At 41.2% G+C, this 22,436-nt stretch overlaps 3 protein-coding genes across 8 annotated transcripts; 1 reads left to right on the top strand and 2 right to left on the bottom strand.

Annotated features, from left to right (window-relative positions):
• Window positions 1-496: 496 nt before the first annotated feature.
• LOC112278718 (uncharacterized) lies at window positions 497-4,533 on the bottom strand. Of its 4 annotated transcripts, XM_090244974.1 has the most exons (9): window positions 4,196-4,523; window positions 3,943-3,976; window positions 3,447-3,743; window positions 3,126-3,245; window positions 2,598-2,659; window positions 2,348-2,426; window positions 1,970-2,207; window positions 1,395-1,781; window positions 497-1,179 (listed from the first exon to the last, which is right to left on the bottom strand). In XM_090244974.1, the coding sequence occupies exons 5-9, from the start codon at window positions 2,620-2,622 to the stop codon at window positions 532-534; spliced, it is 1,377 nt and encodes a 458-aa protein (XP_090101100.1). In that variant the 5' UTR covers window positions 2,623-2,659; window positions 3,126-3,245; window positions 3,447-3,743; window positions 3,943-3,976; window positions 4,196-4,523; the 3' UTR covers window positions 497-531. The 4 variants fall into 4 exon arrangements, with proteins under 4 accessions (XP_090101100.1, XP_024368143.1, XP_024368144.1 ...); XM_024512375.3 differs by lacking the exon at window positions 3,126-3,245 and having other exon boundaries at window positions 4,196-4,533; XM_024512376.3 differs by lacking the exons at window positions 3,126-3,245; window positions 3,943-3,976 and having other exon boundaries at window positions 4,031-4,511.
• Window positions 4,534-7,289: 2,756 nt separating this feature from the next.
• LOC112295565 (uncharacterized) lies at window positions 7,290-10,306 on the top strand. Its single transcript, XM_024547335.3, has 6 exons — window positions 7,290-7,638; window positions 8,112-8,306; window positions 8,751-8,873; window positions 9,028-9,171; window positions 9,467-9,610; window positions 9,845-10,306. Exons 1-6 carry the CDS (start codon window positions 7,567-7,569, stop codon window positions 10,121-10,123), a joined length of 957 nt encoding a protein of 318 aa, XP_024403103.1. The 5' UTR covers window positions 7,290-7,566; the 3' UTR covers window positions 10,124-10,306.
• A 1,716-nt stretch (window positions 10,307-12,022) lies between these two features.
• On the bottom strand, window positions 12,023-19,604 carry LOC112295549 (phototropin-2). Of its 3 annotated transcripts, XM_024547325.3 has the most exons (19): window positions 18,902-19,604; window positions 17,372-17,987; window positions 17,077-17,264; window positions 16,693-16,968; window positions 16,418-16,600; window positions 15,901-16,317; window positions 15,606-15,810; window positions 15,291-15,468; window positions 15,124-15,173; window positions 14,855-15,019; window positions 14,579-14,745; window positions 14,305-14,470; window positions 14,017-14,170; window positions 13,783-13,889; window positions 13,530-13,655; window positions 13,377-13,428; window positions 12,875-13,273; window positions 12,595-12,709; window positions 12,023-12,429 (listed from the first exon to the last, which is right to left on the bottom strand). In XM_024547325.3, exons 2-17 carry the CDS (start codon window positions 17,957-17,959, stop codon window positions 12,894-12,896), a joined length of 3,402 nt encoding a protein of 1,133 aa, XP_024403093.1. In that variant the 5' UTR covers window positions 17,960-17,987; window positions 18,902-19,604; the 3' UTR covers window positions 12,023-12,429; window positions 12,595-12,709; window positions 12,875-12,893. The 3 variants fall into 3 exon arrangements, with proteins under 3 accessions (XP_024403093.1, XP_024403078.1, XP_024403085.1); XM_024547310.3 differs by having other exon boundaries at window positions 15,606-16,317; XM_024547317.3 differs by having other exon boundaries at window positions 15,606-16,317; window positions 17,372-18,007; window positions 18,902-19,147.
• Window positions 19,605-22,436: the final 2,832 nt, after the last annotated feature.

Here is a 22,436-nt window from a genome sequence, read left to right as displayed (position 1 = left end):
TGGCAGTTCCGAAGCCCCCACTCTTCCTTCGAGAAACCAGGGAGCACAAATTGATGTGTGAATATATGCATATTTGCAACTCTGACATCTGACGCCATTCTCCATTCAACCACAGCTGATCATCTATTTTTGGCTGCATTACAGTCCGATGGACAATCTCCAATCACAAATATCGAGCACTTCAAAGTTGACGTACGGTACAAGGGTACTGCAGAGAGTTGGATCGGCTTCATTGATCAGGCATTCCTGCATAACTAACCTTCACCATGAATGGAAATGACAGCAGCTCGTACCATAACGACACAGGGCATTGCAGGTGTTTGCATCAACTTTAAAGATCAGACATTCCTATATATCTGACTACCAACTTTGTCAATCATAGCGATTTGTACTATTATGGCATTAGCAGATATAGTTTGTACTACCCAGGGCTCTTCTTCCATGTCCAGTATACCAACATCAGAATATATGGAAGATGGTGTCCACTTTGAGACTGTTTGAAATGGTTAAGCCAGGTGCATTTACCGAAATTCACAAAGCCTCTACAGCTTGGTTTGAAATTAGATATTGACAGATTTTCTGGGCACTCTGCTCATCCACCTCTACTTTCCACCACCCATGACCAGCAAGAAAGCCTTGATGTAATCTAGGCCACTCTTCAGCTTTTGATGTGCTACTACTTGCATCTGCGTTCACTCCTTTCCAATTGGTTTGAAGACTACTTCTCTCTTGAATTCTGTACGAATTCTGCTCTTTAACACCTCTGACCTCGACTTCTAGAACGGGTTTTCCTAAGTTTTGCAACTCAGCTTTTCCATCATCTCCACATTCGTCTGCAGAGGGGATTGCTTGAGAGTCCATTGACGTTGATGTTTCCTTGGAGATGTCTCCTCTATTTGGTGCCACTGAAAGAGTTGCTGTTACTCCACTGGCGTCACGGATCTGACCACCGAGTAGATTCTGAATATTTCTCGAGAGATGAGGTAGAAGTACATCAAGACCCCGCCCAAAGTTCTGTCTATACATTTCCCCACAAGATTCTATATCAGCTCTACTGTGTATTTGGCTGGTTTTCTGAAGTAATGAATCAAACAGGTCGATTCGTTTAAGACAATCCTTTCCCTTCTTAGTGGTTGCCTTGAATCGCTTTAAGTCTCTTCGACGTCCGTATAGCAATCTCTGTGAACACCACAGTGTAATTAATCAACATCAATGTGACTACAACAAAAAGAAATGAACGTTCAACAAACGCAAGGTTATATTATCACTCCTCCCAACGATGTGTTCGTATAAATATTTCAATTTAGTCCTCAACTAGAGATACATAGTCTTTCGTGTAAAAGGCATTCAATAATGAAGTAAATCCTCTTATTGTGGTCATTATGAAATCTCACCTGCATGCAATCTTCTTCCTCTGCAAAATCATCCGCTTCTTGTTGCCCTCTCTTGAGCGCCTGTAAACTTCTATCAATAATAACTTTCAAACGAGATCGACTTTCCTCTTTCCTAGTTGCATTCATTCCCCTCTGTAAACGCAACCCATCCACAACCATCAAAGTATCAGAAACATCCTTTTCGTCATTTAATGCTTCGCATCCTCCAACCAAGAGCTCTCCATGTGGGGATAGCCCTGTTGGTGCTGTTGTTTTGGGAAGAAAAACTTCCTCAAGAAGTGCCATATTAAACATGTATCGATCAAATGCCTCATCTTCAGACAAAAGTTCACCATCCAAAAATTCCCTCATTTTTTGCGTCCTCCAGGTGTTGGTGATTTGCGCTTCCTGACCAGAAAAAAGTGCACGGCTTTTTCAGGTTGACAGACATCGTTGATGATTAACTGCACGTGTAACTTAGCTGGCGAAATACCAGAAAAAAAAAGGGGTGGGGGATGAGGAAGGCAGAAGAAGAAGAAAGAAAGAAAGATAGACAGACAGACAGAAAGAGAATGAATATAGGTCATGCTCATTACCCGATTTGCTGCTAGTATAGCTGTTTTCAAATTTTTCAGTCTTTGGAGCTCTTGCTGCTCTAAAGTGCTCTGAGAAGCCATGTAAGGACGGGCATTCTGTGCTGTGTATTGTCCAGGAGCCAACAGTCGTGACTGAGGGGGTGAGTGGCCGACTCTAAAAGCAGCAATTCCCGCTTGAGCGGCATTATAAGCAGCTGGTGACATGTACGGAGGTTTGACGTATGGGGACCCGTAAGGCCTGCAGAGCAGAACGAATCGAAGCAAATCTAAGCACTGAAGTCCACGATAGTATCTACGATTGCAAGATCAACTGACATGAATGTGTCCATCTTTAAAAGTTCGGGAGCATTTCAAAATACAAAAGCTGCAGTGGCTTACATAGCATTCACATTACCAGTCCACTGAGGACCATGAGGATCTAAAGCAGGTGGAGTCAAAGCCTGCTTAGGTTTATTTGCTGCACAGACAATTTGGTTCAAGTGTCACCACCAGTACCCTACCTTGGGATTACAGTAAAAAATAAGAGAGTACAGAGCTCAGAACAAAATAGTTCAATCTAGTCCACCAGCTTACCCAATGACTCATATTTCCTGATAGGATAATAAAAATTGAAAGGATGGGCACTAACCATGAACTTCGCATACATTCTTCATTTTATTACAACATGTCTTGCATGCTCGGAAAGGGCACCTGCATGTCGCCAATCAAGGATGTTAGCAAACACAAGGCTTTAGAAAAATCGATCAGAACTCGCAGGATCCCGAGTATCTTCTATGTGTATGCAAAGAAGGACCACATAGTCTGAGCTATATCAACCCATGTGGTGTAGACCTGTACTTTCTATAAAATCTGCGGAAAGATTGCGATATCTCGTGTCCCTAATCTACTTATACTCGCCCAACAATTTAAACCAGTAATACCGACATGAACGAAGAGAACTAATTTTCAGTACTTGATAGCACAACTAATAGGATCAAGAACCATAAGCACATACAACAATTACACATACATCTGATTGCAAGAATCATGGCATTCTAATACCACAATGTCCGATTTCCCGACAGTACTCTACCAAAGTGATCGACAGACAGACAGCCTGATACTGAATTAGATAGTCAGTTCAAAACAAGACAGCATCAATGCACTTTTAACTTACTCTAGCTCAGGTCATATTGTTAATATTGTTGAAAGTTCCTCTATATAAATTTTCTACTGCGCACATCCTCAACAGGTTTCGAACAGAGAATCCACCACATGTTTATCCTATGATGAATATCTGCAGAATAATTGGGAGGTATAGACTGTTTAGATCCATGGTCATTATCTGCATCATTGGTTTTGATGGCATATCCTCGGTAGAAAACAACCTCTGACAAAAGAGGAAAACTCTAAGGCATCAAAAGTGAAGTCGCAGAAATACTTGAACAGACATGAGAAAGTGTATCGAGGTGGAGGTCTAAGGCAGGGTTTAGATAACCTGGCTCTTGCGGTGTTGCCACACACTGCGCATTTCCGTTTTTTGACGCCCTTGAGATACCGCTCTCGCAGAATTTCCTTCTGAGTCAACGTACTGGATGTCTCGGGGGTGCCGGGAGTCGATCCGTTCGGCGCCGGGGATGTTGCGGAAGGGACAGTGCTAGTATCAGAGACCTTACTAACGGTTCCTTCTACTTCCATATTTTTAACAAACAACCGTTCCTACCACCTTGAGAAATATTTGAGGAAAAACGATAATTTCTTTCTATGTTGTGTACCGCTCCACTTCTGTTTATGCCTGATAATGATCACAATATTTGCTAAGAATTTTTTGCATCATTGACCTCGAAATTGCTGACATTACAACTGCGTAAATTTTCGCTAATAAAACCAGCAACCATCTTTTGCATGCCTTAAATTCTCATGTCTTCAACCAACATTAAAACCAGGAAGAAAAAAGAAAATAAGAAAATAAAATTGAACGCCTAAGGACGCACCACAGTAACCAAAAATTGAGCTCTCCAATAATGCCTGCAGAAAAAGTCGTCGAAACTCAGGCACTTAACTAGTCACAAACCAACTTACGTGAAAATAATGTTAACGAGTTTTTTGTGAAAGCACGCCATAGGCCATTCTGCTCATCTCGATAGTATTCAGAGCGTTAAGAATATCACCTAGGCTCCGCAAAGATAAATCACATAGTACCCAAGAAGAAGGAAACGTCACAGAAGGCGATAGATGATCCTCCACCTTAAAAAACCTTCCTTCCAATTACTTCTCAGAGCGAAGTCATTCCATTTCAATAAGATTGGCAGCCGCAGGAACACTGCAACGAGTAACGCATTTGAAATTCACCAACAATGTCCTCCTCGCATTCAAATGAACCGCCTAGGGTTTCGTTCTTCCCCGATACTACTCCAATTCCAGCACATCGTAGCTCAATTGAATCGTCTCGATAACGTGCATACGTAAATGGAGATCGTGTACGCATCGCATGTAATCGCGCCGCAGCAAGAGCAACGACCAATATTGCTGTGGCTAGACTGCTAACAGAGGTCCAAAGCTTCGATGGAGGTACAAACCACCAAGTAAAGAAGCCGAGGTCTCAAATCAAATGTCGTCGGTTCATGGCCCTTCGCGACGCTCCCGGATATCAATGGTGACAATGGTATCAATCGACTCTAGAGCATTTGTTGGCGGGAGTTCATTTGAATGTTAAAAATGCTAACTATTAACAACTTGTTAGCAGCTTACAAATCCTCTAGCTGGAAATGAAAACTATTAAATATCATCCATCCATATATTCATCCATTTTAATATGCATTCGTTCATCCACTCATAAACATATCCATGTATTATACATAGAGATACCGATTTATTCATTTATTCATTCGTTCATGCATTTGAAGGTCTCACAAACCATTTTTTTGAACTTCGTGTTTGCACTGTTTACTCTTTAGAATGATCGATAACATTTAAAAGTTAAATTTTGAGTATTTCCTGAAATTTTCAATACCGACACAAATAAAAAAATAATTTATTTGTTGTACTATCTAATTCATACAATCCAGAAAATTTACATGTATTACATAGTAAATTGGCTTGGCTTTAAATTTCAGTTGCTAATGAGTGTATTGTTTGGTTTTCTATCCACATCACTTACATACTAGTTTTTGAATAAACTTGTCGCATCACAAGGACTTTGTTAAGGATTGTGTAACTTCTCTTGACGATATACATCTGATCCATGTAATTCAAAAAACAAAACAAAACAAAACAAATGAGTTTGTAATGACAGTCGTAGAAAGTGAATGACATAGGAAACTAAAATGCTAAAAGTGAAATTTCCTCATCACTAGTGATATTACATCACAGTTAAAGCTATAATGCACTCATAAATATATAAAATTTAATATATTATTTAGTATAGCACTTGATTTGAACTATCATACAAAGTATGGTGAAACAAACTAGTATTAAATAAAATATTATTTGATCAAAAATACAAAAATAATTATTTAAATTTTATTCAATTAAATACATAAAATCATTTTAGAAAGAGAAATGAAAATTGTGCTATTTTGATTATAAATTCTTGTTATTTCAAAAAGATATTTCTTTTTGTAATTTTCTTTTACTTACTTACAAGAATTGTTGGAAAAACGTTTTTTAAGGTAACCAATACTCACGATGTTTAGAAGTAACTAATATTAAATATTTTGATTCTGTATTTAAGTATTGCAAAGATTATTCTAGAAGATCCAAAGCTTTAGCTATGCTAGTATAAGTTTGCAGAGTTAAAATTAGGATAAAGATATCAACTTTGAAAAACAATTGAAGGCTTGATCTTAGAAAACAATATTATAATGAGTTTAGTGAAACTAAATAATTTCAACCATTGTTAATGATTGAATAAATATAGGTATTTATTGTATAATAATCAAAGGACTAAATATATTATAAGAATTTTTCAAAAAATATTATACTATTAGAGATGTAAAAAGATATATTATTAAATTTAATTGCATAATCTCTTTAGAGGAAAAAAAATGATGTTCTATATATATATATAGAATACCTTATAGAACTTTGTAAAATTATGGATGTTTGTGTCACTTTATAAAGATATTTATAAACTTCTCTAATATTTTATTAGAATTTAGAATTTTATACAAACATAGAGTTTCAAAAATGTTGTGTGATTTTCCAAAATCTTGTGTGGCCTTTAATGACCACCAAGATATTCTAAAGTTTTATAGAAGTTTTTTGTGAAAGCCTTACGATCCCAAATTTTAAAAAAATTATTGTAAATTTTGAGTGGACTACAAGAATTGACATAACTCTTACTATTACTTAGACACTATTTAGATGAAATTTGATTTTTAAAATGTAAAATATGATTGTGATATAAGCAACTTTGGTATACAAACCTTTATGAAGGATATTTAAAATATGTTATTATATAAATGTTAAACTTTGTATGAATAATATATTTTATTATCTCTTCATATGAATATTACAATGTTATTTTATTCATAGCTGGATTTCTATCACAACATATATATATATATATATATATATATATATTATAACCTAATATATCCTTAAAACATAAATATAAATAAGACTTGTGTATCCAAACTTTATCAAGTGTCCATACTTTTTGAGAAAAGATGAAATTTTATTTTGAATTAAATTTAGTAAATAGATATCATCCATCTTGAGGAAATTTATGGCTAACCCTTATCCCCTTTTTGTTTTGATTTTTTCAATATTCCTACTTTATTCCTCATCCCAACTCTCTTATTAGTTTGTAAGGTACCTAGTATAATCAACACTTATTTTCTAAAATTATTATTATTTTTTTTAGATCATTAGAAAAAAAATTTAAAATGCATATTATTAATAATAATACTATGGTGCATTCTTTGTTAAAATTTAAATACTATAGTATTTTTAAAATAATACTTAAAAAATAAATAATAGTTAATAAGATTATACATGTTGTGATAGAAAATGACATTATTCTGATTTATGATAAAGATATTTTTTATGTTTCAAATTTTTTGTTAACATTTTTTTTTACAAATTCTATGGTGTAATTTAGAAATTTGAAATTGTGGCCCAAGGCAGGCTGTCATGCGTACGATGAAATCATTCATCGAACATCTCCTCTAGCTTTCCCATCAGTAGCTGTGGTGAACTCACATAAATTCATCTACGAGCTTCCGATGAGTTATTCAGAAGAAGCCGCACATTCATCCGATGACGAGAATCGTCCATCGAAGATCTCAAGCTCTCGATCTTGCTCCGCTCTGCCCGCTCTTCACGAGATGCGGATCTATCCATTTGCGAACTGTTTGTCAACTTCTCGATCGATTGTTGCGCGCTTGGACGGCATCGCAAGCTGATGAGCATTCCCGTAGAAATTGATGAAGCATTTCTGTGTCGAGGGCGCTGGCTTTTGCTTTGAGACGACGAGTGGCGTGGATGCTTTTTGTTATTGTTGCTTTTATGGTAGTTGTGGTAGCTAGATCAGAGTCTCGTAAGAATCCACGGGGATTCTGATCGTTGGAGTTTACGGTTAGACGAGGGGAATTCTTCCTTACACCAAGCTGGAAATGGAAAATGCGCCTCCAGGCTCTAAGGTTGTTGCGGAGTGGATCGGCAACAGATGGAATGATGCAATGAATGTCAGTTCGATTTCAATCCCATTGTCGCGTATCTTTCATGCTGCATCGATTGGTCGTCTTCAGTTTCGGGATTTTGCATAGCCTCTCCGTTCTGCTCTGCTGTTTTGCTCAAGTGCGTGTGAAAGTTGTAGGGATTCCTCGAGCTCGAAATGTTTGAAAATGATTTAGATGCAGTCGAATCAGATTTTCATGGATGTGATTTGCGTTCGTCTGAACCGTTGCGGCGAAAATTTCTGCAATCAGCTGCGTTCAAACCAGTTTAGCTGCAATCTGGTTGCGCGCATGCTCAATGATGCTATTGCGAAACTTGCTCTGTTAGGGTAAAGACATGAATATTGTGAAAGTGAACTGTTAAACTGTCGTGCTTATTTATCACACTGTTTAGTTGACGTAATTATATGGTTTCTGATCATCAATACTGCTCACGCTCATTGTGCTCAAAATTCTGTTCTTTCACAACAATGTGCTGCCAGGTTGCGCAACAGTCATTATCGAAGTGGACTCAGGGTATGCAGCCCATGAAACTGAAAAACGGAAGCCATAGGATTGCACGTCACCCCAAGGATGAAACAGGCCAGGATAAGCTTAAAGCTCGGCTGTCATTGGAAAAAGAAATGGAGGCATGGAGGCGAAATAGCAGATGGGTAGATGAGACGCCTGTTATTGAGGTGAATTATTTTCTTGGAATCGACATTCTCATGCTCAGAGCAGCACTTACATCTTGACTTTGCGTTTCAATATCTCCTTAAGGCTTGCCAAGTGTAAGTGTTGGAAAACTTGATTTACTAAACTTATCAGAGTGTCCGTGTTATACTGTAAACACCAGGACCTCTACACACGAACGTTAAACTAGGACGTGCTTTGAAAAGTCGTGAAGCTAAGTTGATGAGAATCTTCTGAAGAAAAACAAGTCTGCTAGTGTTGACAAGAGCAGGACTAATCTGTCCATTGATAGTAGCTTAGTGATTTTGTTAGCAGATAAGGCTCAAGACAACCGATGTTTGTCCTTCTAGCAGTGGGTGAAATCGGATCATATAGGTTGACAAAGGACTATGGGTGCGAGAATTATCTACGCTGGCTTGGGAATAAATAAATTTATTGCTTGGCTGCAGGTGAAGGTCCCAAGGGAAGCCTTTTGTGAAGTTTATTCTCAATTTAAAATTGGGATTCCTCCTGACGCAGTATGGAACATTTTGACAGATCCCGGAAATAAAAGAGTTTTTAAAAATATTCAGGTAAATAATATGTTGCTATTTTATTACTGATATACTTGTGCATGGTATAGAGCAATTTACAGTTGTTGGGAAAGGATCACATCTGCACTCCTTCGACTGGGTAAGGATTCTCCTGTAGTAGACGATATTTGACATATCAGCTCAATGATCACAGGCAGTAACTTCTCGCAAAGTGCTAAAGGATGACGGGCTTAGGCAGTTGGTGGAGGTAGACCAAGCAGCGATCTGGAAGTTTTTGTGGTTTTCTGGAACACTGAGCGTCTGTGTTTTAGTTGACCAAGACCGACGATTGCACATGGTAAGAGAAAATTTATGTCAAATATGAGCTCCATGGCTTAGCGAGGTTGGGCTTGCAGATTTATCTATTTTTTCACTTGCTTAGCATGGCATACCTGAGTTCATAATCATTCAGGGCAGTAAATATATTTTTTCAATCAGATTTTGAAATCATGCGATGGGCGGGTTGTAGGGTGAAGAATGTACTTCATTCGCATCTGTATAGGGGTTCAACATATTTTTCTTATAAGAGTGAAGCAGCGGTTAAGCAGATATCATATGAAGGTGTAATTAACAGCAGATTTGTGAGCTTGCAGATGAATTACAAGCTCGCAAAGCATGGTTTCATGAAACAGTTTGATGGTACTTGGAAAGTGGATCCTCTCTATGTCGATGCCCAGGGCATTCCCGCTCCAGAACACGCAGCAGACAGAGTGGCATCCATTATTACTTTGCAGCAGGTAGCTTTTTAATCCTCATCTGCTGGTATTATACATTTTAGATGGAGCCAATGCTACGAATCACGTGAAAGTGCTTGTAGACATCCAAAACTCTGCTCTTCTGACAGTGCATGAACAATGCATGGACAGGTAGTTTTAGATGATCTGCACCAGTTAAATATATTGCTTTTTAGCATGATGTTATCGAAATGGTTCTGTATGCACCATCAAGCTCATGTCGTGCTTCCATTGCAGGTGGTGCAACCTGCTGTAGTGCCTCCTCCTCCATTTAAGAATTATGTTCGAAAAATTACGACGCGGACAACGGAAATGTTACTGCAAGATCTACAGGCTGAGGGTAAAAGATTGCGAGAAGGCTCATTAGAAAATTTTGGAGAATATGTTAAATTCTCACATGCTACGAAGAATGAAGATGTCTTGGATGAGAATTCAGATTACCTTAAGAAGACTACAGGCAGTCGGCGTAAGTCTAGGAAAAGCAGGTGGAGGATGAAAGCAAGCTCATCTCCATGAATTCCGCTAGAGCGTCCAATCTCAAGTAAGAGTTTATCATGAGAAACTGTACAGGTAGATCTTTACGGACAATTTGTGCAATTTTTTCCTCCTATCAGGCTCAGAGAACTGTACAACAGTAAAACAGAAGGTGGAGATGGACCAATCTGCTCCATTCCCCTTTATTCTTCTCCATTGCCCATACATTTTGCTCTCCTCTTTGGATGGCATCTCAAGCATCTATGCTATGATTTGGTCAGGTCTTAGATTTTGAACATACATAGGGACGCCAGACTGGGTATTTTGGTTACAGGGCTTGCCAGTGGTACTTGCTTTCTGGAAGAAAGCTCATGAAAGCTCAGACTACTTGTAACATTCTTGAGCTTGTGGTGGGGCGATCTTTGTGTGATGAAGCAATTACCCATCACCAAAACTTCCGTGTTCTGACACACCAAACCAGCAGCTACCATTGGGTTCCATGACTTACGTTTAGGAATGGTTCCTCGGTTAATCCCTGAATTAAACTATGGCGGCTTTAGATGGTTACCTGTGGCTTTTTGCCAAGTAAGATGGAAGTTTTTCATTGGAATTTAGCACTCAAGGTGCTGCAAGCTTTCTATTGATACATGATATTTGATTTTGCGGTTGCTGATTCCAATAGTCCATGGGCGTTGTTTGCACCAGTCCTTGTAAGAAATATAGGCACAAAGAGTTTTACTCCAATGCTGCATAGAACCTGGTGTACAGATTGTTCAGATCTGATTAACAATGTATAGCTTTGAATCCCGAGGCGTAATGTGAGATCTTTCAGACGTGTTCCAAGACGAAGGACCACGCAGGAGGCGTGCAGGTTCATGGGCATATACTAAATGATCGGAATTTGTATTTCTTCATGTGGTAAACTACCTCATGAGAATGTACTTTGAAGAGGTTAGTGGATGCTCGCCGAGTTTTTGACAACCTCCCTAGGAAAGATGCACATATTTTTACTTCTATGCTTGAGGGTTAACGCTCAGGACGAGAGGAGTGAGAGGCTTTCGACATATTCCATCGACTTTTTACTTCTATGCTTGGAGCTTACGTTCAGAGTGAGGACAGTGAGAAGCTTTCAACGTATTCCATCGACTGATAGACGGTGTGCACTCTGACGAAAGTGGGCATGCTAATTGCTTGTTTCAGCTCGGAAGTTTTACAGTGGAGGGGATTGATTAATGCACATATTTTAAAGAAGCAGGGCAATGTTGTTTTAGGTGCGTTCACTGCATTGATTTACATGCATTTGAAGCGCAGGAGCATCATGAAAGTGAGATAAGTTCATGACAAAATTGTCAGAAACGAGTTATAAGTACGAAGCTTTCGATCTTTTTCCTAAGATGGAGCCAGGACTTGTACCAAATGTAAACATCTTGTGAATATTCTTAATCCATTTGGAAGTGAAGCTCATTTTTGATGGATTAAGGTGATTCACGCGCACACTGCTAAAGCAGAGGTTTTGAAACCCGACGCTGTGCACAGATACACTCAGAAGCGGGACCACATTTCGATGTGCGAGTGATTGATGCTTTAATGCAGATGCATGCCAATCGGGCCAGCATTGACACTGCAAGTCTGACTTTTCACCGAACGGATACTCGCGACGCGCTTTCGTAGACCATGATTGTCGGAGGTTACGCAGCTGTGGTCGTAGTAATGTGACGTTTTATTTCTATCTCCAGATGCGGCGGTAAGGCACTGTACTGGGTGTGCGAATGACGGAGCGTTGCTAGGGGGAAAGGAGGTCCATGACCATTTTTTCAAAGCAGGGCTTAAATCATGCGTGTGTGTGGGGAACACACATTCACACATACGCTGATTACATTATGGTATATATTTTGATGAGACTGTACCACTCAGAGGAAATGTAGCAACCTGAATCTTGACTTAAACAGGAAAGCTGATAGTTAGATCAGCATGCTGCTAAGACTTTGAAAGAAGGCAGTGCACATCAGGTTTTTTACAGAGCCGTATCCAACTACGCCAGCTGCATTAAAATACTTTACTACGCCAGCTGCATTAAAATGGAGACAATTGTATTAACAATGGGATTGAAGACAGCTTACAATCATTCAAGCAGAATCAGCTTCCACGCTCTACAGAGTAAAATACACAGCAGCTGGCAGGGCAGTGGACAATCGCTCTTTCTACTCTAATGCTGAAATTACTGACTTTTAGCAATTCCACAAATTTGTCACGGATTTTGTTGCTGATAGTAGCCACGTAAAGAGTTTTGGAGCGTTCATGAGGGTACTGGTTGATTGAATCAAGCTCACAAGTGTCCAGATGGGTCTCTGAGCAGACAACAAATGAGCATTTAGTTTGATAACAGTACCATTGCTGCAATGATAAGACAAGAAAGGTATTAAAAACGCACACTTTTACAGGATAGCTGCTACAGCCCATTCCGATCGTCCACTTAGGGTATATGTAATAGCTGGAAAGGAACAACCACAAACCTCAAAATACGCTCCATATAAAGCTGTTGAGCCAGAAAAGCTGAGCATCACGACTTTCTTTTGGATACAGGCCCCACGCTGTGAATCATTGAAGACAACCTTTGTTTACAACAGCCTGTACAACAAGAGGGCAACATATGAAAATTGTACCAAAGCACCCTCGTCTAAAACATGGGTTTTAATTCTCTGAACACTGCCCTACGATTCATTACTTCTTCAAAGCATCGGCAGTAATGATGCTCGTCACATTGGGGGCTGGCATCAAGCAAGTGGAACTCACCAAGATTCATCGCACTTCATCAGAATTCCTGAAATGTGGAAATAGGAGCGGCTTCTTCCTCGTCCCATTCCAAGTCTTCATCAGCTTTGGTCGGCTCCACATCTGGTGTAATAAGCAGGGCTGGCGTTTCCAGCGGAGGTGGTGTAGTGTGCCGCAGGAGCGGCCAGTTGATGCCACGAAAGAAAGGATGGTTCTTCACATCGCTGGCGCCGCGGTGGGAGCCCAGCCGCTTAAGCGGATTGCGTTGCAAAAGGTCCCGCATCAACTGCCGTGCGGATATGCTCACAGGAATGCTTGCAGGAAAGATAATGTCCCTTTGAAGAACGTTAGTAAAAGTTCTCTGTCGATTCTTCCCTCGGAAAGGCGTTCGACCATAAAGCATCTCGTAGATTAAAATCCCTGCCAGTGCAGCAAACACACAAGCAGAAAAGGGTTTACGGGTCAAGCAGTGAGCAAGAGACGCAAGAGACCAGATGAACTGACGACTGGGGTAAGTGTTTACCAAGAGCCCACCAATCCACGGCGCTGCTGTGACCTTGTCCAGTGATAATCTCCTGCGCGGCGATTCCAAGGGGTTACATTTACAAATTCTTCATATAATCTTTGTTCTGCAACGATCACGATAGACAAAGAAATGAGAAACGGATATACTTACGGGCGCAATATACTCCTCAGTACCGACGAAGGAGTTTGAAGGCGTAACGGGCTCAGCAACAAAGATCGGAGACGGGGGACGTTTGGGCTTTCTACGGCGGCCTGGGGGCAAATCTTGTTCGACGAGCTTCACGAAAGCCAACATTATATTACTCTCTTAGGAGTTGTCACAGAAATGCAAGTAGTGATTGACGAGACAAATGACTGCGAAAAAAATATAGTGTCCAGAATCCAGGCAATGACGTGAAACTCACCCGAGGCTTTGCGGAGGTTAAGAAAGACAAATCAAAGTCAGTCAGTTGTATGTGGCCATCCGCCCGGAGCAAAACATTTTCCGGCTTCAGATCGCGGTAAACGACGCCTGCGCACAAGCCAAAGCCCAATTATTTCACAGGGAGCACAAGAATTGCCGGCCCATGGCTGCTAAGTCACGCTTAATCGTGATATACTGTGATGAATTAATTGGTGAACGTTGTGACAGTCTGTACCAAGGCAATGTAGATATTCGAGAGCGATGACGACTTCGGCTGCGAAGAAACGAACGACATCCTCAGTGAAAACTTTTCGAGGCTGCCGCTCGAGGAGCAGGAACAGCTCACCACCCGGGCAGAAATCAGTGACCAGGCAAATGTGCGTTTGAGTCTGCAGTATGTCAGTCACCGCACTGATGCGTAAGAGACTTCCCATCTCTATACGAATGGTTTCGAACGAAATTTTAAGAAATTTAAAAACCAATCAGGGTGGACCTGGAATCAAGAGCGAGGAAAGCATTAGACCTGGAAGGTGGAGTACAGTGTGGGAAGGAACGGATGATCCATCAAAGCCAAAATATCCCGCTCCGCGCGTGCTCTGTGCACCTTGTTGCGCTGCATCATCACACTTTTATCCATGGCTTTCATGGCGAACACTAGCCCCGTTTCACGAAGCTCCACCAAATGAACGCTGCACATCAGACGAAATAATTCTCAGAATCCAACTCCAATCAGAAGGCTGCAGTATGCACAAGCGCAATTGCCGGGGGAGGAGATCACAAGTGCAAACCAAGAGTACCTTCCCGTGTCACCGGATCCAAGTGGCTTGATTGGACGAAAATCCTTCAATCCCAAACCTTGTCCGTTGATTTTCATTTTGTGGATGGCATCCCATGCGCGCGAAACTTTATTGTGCGGTTTCGGGTGCACTGGCAGTGAATGCTTGGACCATAAATCCTCCGGTTTCTAACTCATGCAGCCAATACAAACAAGTCAGTAATCTGCTTACAATAGAAACTGGATAAAAGAGCAAGCAAGGGCCGAGGTTTTGTTGAGAGTGGTGCGAGAATCGCACCAAATTTGCATCGGGAAGCTCCCTCACGGCATCATCAATGTTATTCGCCGTCTCTTGCACCACTTTAGCGCCCTCTTTCTCAGTTTTTTCAGATAGTCGTCGTCTTTCCGGTTCAAGGTACTCGCTTCCATCGAGTTGGACTCCTATGAAATATTGCAACTCTCCCTGCTCATGCGCCGATCAAAGGAAAATGAGAAATTCATTCTATGCTAATGATCACGACATACTATCAGCTAAATATTATTTAAAATGGAAGATAATTGACTCACGTCGTGATCTCGCATAGCCTGCAAGTGGAACAAATTCCAGAACGGCTTCCCTGCAACGATTGACAACGTAAAATCATTCCTTGAGGCAACTTCTTAAACTTATCAAATTTCAAACTAGCTGGAAACCATGCCAAACGGATCATCGGCGACAAGGAGGTCGCACTTACCACTCTTCGTGTAATTGAGAAGCTGCACTGTAATGTCGCGACGAGCAGCAATGGCATCGCGAATTTGATCCACCACAGCAAGATCTGTGTCAGGACCTTGTAAAAATCGGCAATTTCTGCCGAGAATTTCTTCCCGAGTGTACTCTGTCAACTCCAGGAACTCGTCGGATGCGAAAATCTGTCATTCCAGGACCATGCAGCTAGCACCGAATTAGGCATGCTGGTCGGAGAAGATTTGGTGCAGATTTTACGAAACTCTTACATGTCAAGGCTAAGGAATACAAAGGAAAAGGGACTGAACGCGGCTACACTTACGATCGGATTGTCTGGGAGACGAGGGTCGGTGATGACAAAGTTTTTCGCGATACGTTCCAAGGTGGTAGCCAAGTCGATGCCGCGTCGAATTTCCTTGCTCCTCTCCAAGTCCACCTCAAAGCTCTCCGGCCGATCCTCATCCTCCAGCATTCTCAGCTGGGGATCCATTTCAGGGTCAGGTGACTTAGGCTCCGGTTTTCCTAACCTGCATGAAGACTCATTTTGAATGAGAAAACCATGAGCACTGCCAACTATAAACCTGCGATATGATCTACATAGTGCCAATTGGGCATACCCGAAAATGGAGAGGAACCCAGACGATCGTCGATTCCGCCGAGGGTACGCGGGTTGCCCATTCTCAGGTAGGTTCGACAAGCGGGAATCGCTGCGCGTCATGATGTTTGTGCCAGTTGATCTCCGTCGGGTGGAGTCGTGAAGAGAGGATTTCGATGCTAGTTTAGATTCGGTTGCGGAGTCGACTAATTGAAGATCCGGCGGCAGCGACGGCGGTGATTTCGGGCCAGTGTTTAGAGTGTCCGGAGGTGTGGATGGCGCCACCGGGTTCTTAAACGCTCCTACTAAGTCTCCAACCGCCGCGGTTGCCTTATCTTGCAATCTCGCGTCATATCGGATGAGTGATTCAGGCAGGCCATTAGGACGCAGTGACTTCTCCTTCTTGCCCTCCGTGTGCTTGCTTACCTCAACTTGCATTCTGTTCCTCAAACATCACCGACAATATCAAATCAATTGGGTGAACTAGGCAGAATGCAGTCAATGAAGATAGAACCAATTCAAGGCCCAAGTTAACTAACCCGATGAATTTTAGAACCTTGCCGTCGTCGTCTTTGATCGGCGTTATGGTGAGCAGGTTCCAAAATGCGGAACCATCCTTCTTATAGTTGAGCAATCGCCCGCAGAAACTCTTGCCTTCCTTGAGTGCCTCCCGGATACGCGCTACGTCTGCGTTGTCGGTTCCAGCGCCTTGCAAGAAACGGCTGCTCCCAAGCGCACACAGTTAGATTGATGTCCATCGATGTTGAGCTGGGCGGTAAAGTGATTGTCCTGGGACAAGAAACGGCGAGCTTACCAATTCCGGCCGATGACCTCTTTAGGCGTGTACCCCGTCATGTTGAAGAAGCCCGCACTTGCATACAGGATAGGAAAGTCTGGTTGCGTAGCATCTGACACCACGAACGTTTGCTGGAATGTGGAGAGCGCTTCCTTAACTTCTCGTGAGACTTTCGGCAGGTTGGAAGGATGGCTCGCGTCGCTCCCTGCATCTGATGCCTCTGATGTCCTGATGGATGCTGTCACTGTAGGCAGCGTCATCGACACCCGTCCCGCGCTTTCGCTCCCCCCTGAACTGCCTCACCATGACAGCTACGTCAGGCCACTGGTATTGCACCAGATATGATTATGAAGAAACTACTTTGTACTGGAAAAAGCTCCCGGGAGAGAAAAGAGCCCTTACCGACGATCACCGGATTTCCGAATGGTCACTCCTTGCGTCTTCCCTGTTTCCGCATCCGATTTCAACACCAAGCCCCACTCCGCTGCGCGACCCTTCATCACGTCATCACTCATTTCCTTTCTATCTGGTGACCTGGCGCCATCATCTTTCGCCTTCTTTGCAATATCTCTCTTAGCGTCGACTTCGGCCTGTACGTCCCAGTGATCCCCTCTCAGACGATTCCTACAACCATCGATTCATAATTTTCTATGAAAATTCAAAATCACAAGCACAACCATGAGATAGAGTCTAGTACCTGCTGCTTGAGCTTCTCAATTGCGGATTTTCTCTCTTCCTTCAGATCGGGTAAGGTGTTGGTCATGGTGTCCGATGAGCTTCTATGATGTCTAATAACTGGCTTTGTTTTCGTTTCCTCGGCACCGATCACAGGTTTAGGCTTATAATCCGGAATCTCTAAGTTGATATCCCATGGAAGAGGAGCTTTTGCCTTGGTTGTCTCTGACATGTAGCTCTGAGGCACCGCGGGGGGTATTTGCGGCAATGGCGCAGGCTTCGAAGCTGACGAAGACATAGGCAATGTGGAAGCGGGCTGCACGTTTTGAGAAGGCTTGGGGCCAATCTTGGGAACCACCCATGGCGGATCAATGCGTGGGGATGGCACAGCTGCAGTTTCCTCTTCCTCTTCAGCTACTGAGTTGCCCCCAAATGCATTTCCTGCTCCTGGAAGGTACCGAGCGCTGGCGGGCGCGCCACCAAATACCTCTAAAGATTTTCGTTCCGAACGTGGGGCGGCAATATATTTACTACGCCCCCGTGAAGCCCCCGAAGCAGCAGCAGTTACTTTACTCCTGTCGATTGAAGAGGCGGGATCCTGCTCCTCCATTGTGTTTTCCTAGATGCAATACTAATTCCTGCGCACCAATCTCCACTTCTACGATTATCATGAAGACTCCACGCCTTTGCACATCCATCCATACATTACCTACAGAATCTGAGCATCTATGCAGCCGATTGAGGATAGCTTAATTTAGTAAGAAATGAACAATGTTCGGTAATATTATGTGCCGTCAGGGCCAAAGAGAGTTTTTAGCCTCGAATGCTCCAAACGTGGGGTCTTCTCACAGGCCATTCCTGAAATATCATAGAGTATGTCCTCGTTGCTTGCAAATGTAGAAAATAGGTGGTAAATCTCTGGCAATAATTATGGCCCTATATTCAAGGAAAATAAGGACGCACAACATTCTGAAGTAGTAACTGAAGGATTTCTTTCACTTCACTCAAAAGTGCAGACTCCTTCAGAATAAACTAGAAGAGAAGTCTTATAGGAATCTCAAATAAAAAACTGGGGCTTCGAATTTGAAACCCAAAGTCTTATTATCAGTAGAGGTGCTCGTTTTCTTTCCTTTCTTAGTTTCGACCCGACATCCCCTTCAAACCAAGCGTGACCAAGAATGCGCGCAACTTGCGCAAGCAAAAACAGAGGATCTGCTAGAAACGTCGACTCGAAGCTGCTATCCCTCCAAAACCAGCGAATCACTACACTCAATCTAGCACTGTACTTTTGAATGCACCGCAGGAACGCAACGAATCCTCAAAATAAAGCATGAAAACCCATTCCACTACTTAAGCTACAGACATCTCTTAGAAGCTGTAAAACTAAGGTTTGCTATTCCTCGAACTAAATTTTTAGAGGAAAAAATAAAACCAGAAGGGTAGAAGGGCGACAGTCTGCAATTAATCCTACCCTCCCGAACACCACACGTGACAAGATATATGTCTTGTTAGCAAGAGTAGAAAAACATTCAAAGCGTCGAAACAAACTCACCTCCTTTCGTCAAGCTGTCTTTCCTCGTCCTTTACTGTTAAACCAGCTATCCCACATTACACACCCTACTATCAGGGAGCCCTGGACGAAAATTCTCCCGGTTCTGTGCGCATTTCCTAGTTGGATTCCCGACAAGACGACGCGAAGCCCGGGCGCCCAACGAACTCTCACGCTCCTGATGGTTACAATTCGTGGGATGAAGCTTCTTACACACGCACAGATAGAATTTGCGAGTGCGAAACCGAAGTACTCGACTCAACAAGCCACGCCGTTTGGGCAAAGTTCACCCTCTAACTGTGTGCTCTACCTTCCCAACGCGCACCAGGATTCTAGCTAGACGTCTGGGGGGGGGGAAAACGTGGCAATATCGTGGAACGATCTATTTACACTCGAAAACAACACTTGCACGCCGGATACTAGAAAAAAGGTAAAAACATAACGATCTGCTCACACTTGTCCGCAGGACACAGGGGCGGCGCTTGGCACAGAAGTGGCAACCTGTCCAGCTCGCCTCCGAACACGCACACCAGAAAGCTTACAGAAGATGTAGAAAAGGCGAGTTTATGGAGGAAAGAGATAATGTCTCGTGCAAGCGTCGACAGATGAGCGTAACTCCATCCCACGCAAACACTCGACCATTACTTACGAGGCACAATTGATGCACTCAGGCATTGTGTTAGCGCAGTGCGGACGATGATCCTGGACAGTGCGTAATTGTCGTCGTCGTGGTTGAAGTATCGTCGTTGTCGTCGTCGTCCTCGTCAGAGAATTGCTCGAGATGGGAGCTGGCTTGAACGACATGCCTCGGGGTGCTGACAAGTTGGCCCCACTTCGTCAAGCTCCACCAGCAATGGTGCCAGTAATTTAGTGAAAGTCGAGAGCTGCTGCTCAACACGATCATCGTGACCGTCACTTGATCTCCGATTGGCCTCCATGCGGATCGAGAACCGAGATCGCCCTCACCAATCGAACACTTCCAAATTGGGAGCCAATCACCACTCGGGAGCTGCGCATGGCACGAGGATCTCCGGCGAGAGCTGCAGTAGCAGCAGTAGTATCTGCTATTCATGGCATCCCATTTGCACAAGCAGGAACAGCCTCCTTCGTTTCCCCTCCCCTCGTGTTGCGTTGTGTTATCGTAGCCCGATGATGCAGCGGCCGCGCTTTTCATCGCTCGTGCTCCTTTTAATCCTAAACACTAACCCTTTTAACCAGTTTCTTAACCACCCTCTAAGGAAATGTTTGTAAAACATACATATCTTTTGTAGCATGTGAGACTGTTTTTTTCTAAAACATATGCAGCTCTTTCGTTGCATTCATCAATTTCTATTTAAGAATATATATATATATATATATATATATATGTGTGTGTGTTAGCATTTTAGATGTGTTGTTTTTTTTAGAAAGTTAAGAAATGTAAAAGAAAGAATGCAACAATGATTAGCACCCTTCTTTCAACAACAATACAAGGATTAGTTGCCTTTAATTGATCTTTTCTCATGAAGAAAATTTTGAAATTTTAATTCAGACTCATCAAAAATAGAATGTTGGAAATTGCAATACATTAAGTTGGAGATAATTTGTTGCACTTGTCATTACATGCATAGACTTGAACCAAGATTTGCAAAATCAAACACAATTATTTATGGTATTAGTGTCAAGTATTGTTTGTCAATTATTATACTTTTTATTATGTATGTGTACACATATATGCAAGTAATTTTTGGAGTTTAATTTATGATATTTTTGAAGATTATTAATATAAATAATTATTGATTATAACATGTATTAGCTCGAAATTATGTTAGTCAATGGCAGATTGTGGATTAATAATTGCATTATCAAGACACTTTTAAGATGTAAATGCTTCCTTTGTTACAATATTTCTTCACAATACAACCAAATTTATGAATACTTGTTAAGGATATGAATTTCAAGGAAAGAAAATCCTTAATACACTCATGTATCACTCGAAGGAACTAGAAAGTCACTCAAAGATGATATAATATTGAACTAAAATAGATATTGCAAAAATCAAGAAGATTAGAAAGTCTTAGAATAAGACTAAGGATTAGAAAGGTGCTCAGAAGAGTGAAGAAGGCTTCTTTCTTGCCTCCATATATACTCTTAACTAAGAGCTATGTAGTGATGTCCTATAAGACCTCCAAAACATGTTGACTTTGTAAGATACATATCTTAACTTACAATGTAAGTTTTTTATATGTATACTATATAGTTAGCTTGTTCCGCAAGCTACCAACACGTGATTAACTTGTTGACCAAGTTTCTAACCTACCAATCAATTGCAAATATATGTAAAATCAAAGCAGCATGTATGAAGCTTTTAAGAAGTTTTTTTAAAAGATCTTATAAAATTTATCTATTTTTACATGCTCCTACCTAATCATAAAGGTATTTACTAGAATACCTGTGTATGTTTGTGATATTACCTCCCTTTCTAGAGACAAGTTCCACAAGGAGCGATCATCATCTTTCATGGATCTTATAATTTTTCATCTTGGTTTTGATGGATGTTGTCGATGAAAGGCCTCAACATTCTTTGGTGCATTTGCAAGATTCTTTACTAGCTCCCATGTGCGTTCACTAATATCATATCCATGCTAATGAACAAGACATTTTAATTTATTTTGGTACTTTCTTGAATCTGAGATTTCTTCCACTTCAAACTCTTGATCATTATTCACTTTTATAAGAGGTAGTGGCATTTGTATTCTTCTCAAAATATTCATTGTCTTATATGGCTCAAAAAGAAATATATGAAATATAGTGTGGATCTTCATAGCCTTCGATAGATGTAATTAATAAGCAACATTATTGATTTGTTCACAAATAGGAATTTTTTTTAAATTTATAATAGTCTAATTTATCACAAAGACAAGTAGTCTTGATATTACGACAAAGTAATCATATCTTGTCACCAACATTGAATTGTGGTTGCTCCTTGCAATAGGCATTTGTGTTTGTCCTTTGTTGTCCATAAGCTTCCTTTAATTGTATCTTCATTGTTATATGTAGCTCTAATAAACAATTTGCTAAATCTTCTGCCACACAATTATCAACTTTTGAAAAGTCAAAAGTATGAAGTCATGGATGATAACCATAATTGGCAAAGAAAGGTATTTTTTGAATAAAAGAATGTACCAAATTATTGTATGCAAACTCTGCCAATGACAAAAAAGTTGTCCAATCATCTTGATGATAGTTGATGGTACACCTCAAATATTGCTCCAAAACTTGATTCACTCATTCTGTTTGTCCATTAGTTTGAAGATGAAAAGCCAAAAAAAGCTTTATATCTACCTTTAAAATCTTAAATAGGGTTCTCCAAAATCTTGATACAAATTGAGTCCTCCTATCCAATATAATATCCTTTAGCAATCTATGATACAAATAGATATTCTCAATGAAGAACTTAGCTATTTCTTCACCTGAAATAGACTTTGTATATGGTACAAATGTGCCATTTTGATGAAGCGATCTATAATTACAAATATAGAATCATATGAATTTGAAC

This window comes from Physcomitrium patens, chromosome 2 (genome assembly GCF_059467195.1).
Source record: "Physcomitrium patens ecotype Gransden chromosome 2, ASM5946719v1, whole genome shotgun sequence".
In the NCBI taxonomy this organism is placed as follows: Eukaryota; Viridiplantae; Streptophyta; class Bryopsida; order Funariales; family Funariaceae; genus Physcomitrium; species Physcomitrium patens.
Note: the sequence above shows the minus strand (reverse complement) of the source record. Positions and strands in the feature narration are given on the sequence as shown.